General features: G+C 33.2%; 1 protein-coding gene across 1 annotated transcript in view; it reads left to right on the forward strand.

Moving 5' to 3' along the window:
- Positions 1 to 1,464: 1,464 nt before the first annotated feature.
- Positions 1,465 to 4,514, forward strand: part of LOC111089353 (centromere protein W-like) — an 11,151-nt gene continuing 8,101 nt past the window's right edge. Inside the window, exons 1-2 of the mRNA XM_022401706.1 lie at positions 1,465 to 1,583; positions 4,299 to 4,412. Of these exons, the coding sequence (XP_022257414.1) occupies positions 1,476 to 1,583; positions 4,299 to 4,412 (222 nt within the window). The 5' untranslated portion in view covers positions 1,465 to 1,475. The remainder of the gene's footprint in view (positions 1,584 to 4,298; positions 4,413 to 4,514) is intronic.

Raw genomic sequence — 4,514 nt, forward strand, 5'->3', positions numbered from 1 at the left:
AATGACAGAATAAAGTCAAAATTCAACAAAGAGTTGACCCATGAACAGAATAAGTGTGATCCCAATAAAATAACAAGGAACAAATATAACTAGAATAATATCAAGTTAAGTTCACACTCCTGGCAGACTTCCTAAACCTCGTCACAAAATTGGAGACAGATTTTGTCCAAATGACATGGGTAAACTCTTTGAGGGACTTAAAAATTCGTCTAATAACCTATATTTAAGGCCTCAGTGGCATAGCATTCAATGAGAAAGTGGGCTACTTAGTTGGTAAAGTTTAAACCTTAGACAACCTGATAAGATATCTGAAGATATTGTTAGTGAAATAGTACGTAGCTAAGGGAACAAAAAAGATGGAAGACTAGAGGAAAGGACGTGGAAGTATGGAAGTGGAACGAGCATGAAGGTATGTGGAGAGGACAGAGCGAGATCTGCGCCAAGGCTGATACCAAACTTTTAATGTGCAAATTGTAGTAGAGGTAGTAGTATTAATATAATTTTATTTACGTTGGGTATCTGGTGTTAATTTTTTAAATAATTAAAGAAAAAGAAACACATTACTTAATAATAATAATAAGGAATAAATGAAAACTGATTGTTGTTGTCCAGTTACCTCCATGTGGCATGGTGGTTCAGAATTAGGGATGGCGCAACGTTATCCACACTGTGCATTCACAAACATATTGCGACGGGACTCCACAATTGAAAAGAGAAGAATGTGTGTACTTTGCTGATTCAAGCTCCTTTACATTGCAAATAAATAAATAAGAAATAGGTAATTCATGATTTTTTTTTCTATCAAGATCGGTTGGTATTCGATTTTTTTTCTATTTCCAGGCTTATTATTATTGTAGATACAGTTAGCCCGAAAATGAAAACATTAGGTCAATCAATAGGAATATCGATGATTTTGTATTTTTAGCTTTCGCAAACAATACTTACTTTAACAAATAAAAAGTCCTACTAAACAATTAATAATTTTCATCTTTTCGTGCATGATAACTTCCGCTCCATGATACATTTTCTATTGGATCTTCTATTATTCTGTGGAACCAATCTTAAGCTTGTCACTTTTAGAGGAATTGGCGCACTTGAAAATACCACACTATCTCATTTATATCTTTAAAGAATAATTGTATATTCAGATATCAACTTTAAACCGATTTCCAGGACAACAGTAATGTATTCTATTATGGTCGACTGTTATAACAATTACGTTTTCTTTGGAGGAGGATGTTTCTTCGTTCGTTCTGTTTCGTTACTCCTTTTGCCAGTTATAATTTGATTTCTGTTTTGAATGCAAGTTATTTTAGTTTAGGGTTATAAAACATATACAGTATTACCGATGTTCTTAATAGTTTTTGTTGTATATAATAATTTAAAGCTGCTTTAATTTGTTTATTGCAGTTCAATTTCCTTTGTTTTAATATATTTGACAACCAGATGTCACGGTAAGCAAGCGGGATTTCAAAATGCCGACGAAGAAATATGTTTCACGTAGATATCCTAGTACGCGTTTAAGATCAATTTTACGAAGTTACGAGAAAACCATAAGGCTTAGTAAACAGTCAGAAATACTGGTTTGTCTTTTTATACTCCAGTCTTGAAACTTATATGTTATTATATATCAAAGCTCAGGTTTCATAACATTAACACTCAAATTGCAATGGCAACATAGACAACCGGGTTTAAATTAAGTTATAGTCTTACTAAATTGCTATATAGTATATATGTATATGAAATTCATCATGAATGGATGTTACCAAAGATTTAGTGCTGATAAGTTGAACTGTTATTTCTCAAAAAATCTTTGACATTAGAGAAATTTCTTATTGTTAAAATAACGCAAAAGCTATTCCATTATTTTAATTTTAAACTTTAAAGTAGAAGTATCAAGGGGTGTGGATAACACTAAAACTAAGTCGGAGGTAGCTTTTACAATGTATTAAGACAAACGAAATGGCTTTTTCGTGTTTTGGTGCATGTATTTTAGCTAATTTAAGTCGACAACTGCTCCCTGGGTCGAGTTTGGGCCCTCCAAAATGTCGGAGGTAGTTTTTAAAATGTGTTCAGACAAACAAAATGCCTTTTTTTTCATGTCTTTACAAACTCACTGTGTTGTAGTACAAGTATTTTCAAACAATTTAGGGCAACAACTGCCCCCTGGGTCGAATTTGGGCCCCTTGAAGTGTCAGAGTTAGGTTTTAAAATGTGTTCAGACAAATGAAATGCCTTTTTCGTGTACCTAGAGACTCTCTGTGTCGTGGTGCCAGTTTAGGTCGACAACTTATCCCTGGGTTGAACTGGAGTCCCCCAAAGTGTCAAATGTAGTTTTTAAAATGTGTTCAGATACAAGCAAAAAGGCATTTCATTTGTCTGAACACATTTTAATAGCTACCTCTGACACTTAGGGGGCCCAAACTTGACCCAGGAGCAGTTGTTGACCTAAATTGGCTGAAAATACTTGCAACACAACACAGAGAATTTGTAGAAACATGAAGAAGGTATTTTGTTTGGCTGAACGCATTTTAAAAGCTACCTCCAACTTTTACCAATTGCTGTAGTAGTTTGACATCCATCGTTACTGTTAGTGTTAGCAAGGTGTTATATACATATTTCGAAAACTGGCATGGTATCATTCCAAAATTACTTTACAACCTCAGGATATGTTTGTCATGCCCATTAGACATCAAAAAGACAACATTCATTTTTTTCAGTTCACCACCATTTCTACCATTCATTTTTCCATACCTAATGCTACTATTTATATCAATTTGACATTTAATTCATATACCTGAGCATAAGAGAACTAGCAGTAACAGTGGTCTTATTCAGCCTTTTAGGTTTTTATAATCTAGGGTTTCTAATACACTGTCCATAAGAGGTTAGTTGTTTGGATAAAGTTGCCATGGAATGTTAGAGGGAAATAACTGTAAGCTATTGAGGCTGAGTTCTCAGCTTTTCCATTTGAGAGTTGTTAACTGATGGTATGGTTTGCCAGAGTATGGAGTGTATGCTAATAGATGTCCTGTGCTCTGCTGGTTTCGTTGTTGACTGCACCCAATTGGCCATCTTCCACCTACTCGTATATTCTTATTATGAATATTCAATCTCCAGATAGTATCTCTGGCCGAACTAGAGATCCATGTTTTTTGTATTAATGTGCAATGTGATTATACAGTTAAGAAAAAAAAGTTAAAAATTCCATCTCGGATATGAATTTTGGGCTTTGAGATTAAAAGTACACTAATGAATTTTTAATTTTAGTGATTATCTATTCAAAAGGATACCCTTTCCTCAGAACTACCTTTCTAGGCCATTTTAGTGACTATTCTGGCATGGTACACAGGCTAGAATCATTCCATTGATATTTAATTATGGATTCTTAATATACTTTAGACAAGATTTTTGCCCACTGTCCATGATTTAATGGTAAATTTGCAGGTTTACAAATTGAGTTTAATACTTGTGACGGGTAGAGCACAGGTAGCCCATTGTGCAGCTTTGTGCTTAACAACAACTAAAGACCTTCTGCTCTACATTTTAAGTTTTTATGTAGTGTTTCTAGTTTTTTATATTTGAATAACTCAACTGCTACTGTGCATGTTGATTTTCAGAAAGCTTCTGATAAGGTGCTTTATCTTGTGTGTCTGTTTTTTTTTTGGAAATGAGGTAAAACAAGTTAGTTTTTTATTTTGCTTTTTGATAGCCTATGCTTTTTGTATTAATGAAAATATTATCTCACTGGAACTACAGTAAAGAATGTGGATGTTTTTCTCCAGTGTTTATGATACATCAATCTAATAGAGATCAGTAAAAACATTTTCAGTGCCATCTAGTGAGCACTAACTGTAATACGTGATAATATGAGAAAATATTTGGGCAACTAATTTAAATACTGCAAGAAATGGTTTACCATAATTAACTTGGGCAAATATTTTTTGAGACATGGAGGACAGCCGAATTATTTTAGGAATATCACAGAAGAAGTTAAAGGTTAAATGCTCATGAAGTTTGTAACAAATTAAGATGTATAGAAAAAATTGGGTTATTGGTAGAAAGTAAAGAATGGATATGTATGTGCATTTCATTGACTGAAAAAAAATGTGGCAAATGGGTTTTTAGAGGTCTAAAATGGTATCTTTTTTTTCTTTATTTATATCTGATATTTAGATAGCTACCTAGATGGTAATATTCTAGTTTTGATGACATTAAGATCCTGGGAAGAACTGATTTAAAAAAAAAATGTTTTTGTTATTCAAAAGGACTTTAACCAATTAAAAATTTTTTTGCAGGTGTTTTTGTCATACATTCTTTTCCTACAGAAGTTGGGAAAAGAAGCCCGAAACCAAGCCTTGAGCCAACGTCAGAAAATTGTAACTGTTGATCATGTTGAAGAAGTATTGCAGGTGTGTAGAAAATCAAATCATTTTGTGTGTATTTTAAACTTTTTATAGAATTAATTTATGATCAGCCAAATATCTGGAACATAAGAGCCAGCAGCTAGTTCT

The sequence above is a fragment of the Limulus polyphemus genome, unplaced genomic scaffold, assembly GCF_000517525.1.
Source record: "Limulus polyphemus unplaced genomic scaffold, Limulus_polyphemus-2.1.2 Scaffold5989, whole genome shotgun sequence".
NCBI classification, from domain to species: domain Eukaryota; kingdom Metazoa; phylum Arthropoda; class Merostomata; order Xiphosura; family Limulidae; genus Limulus; species Limulus polyphemus.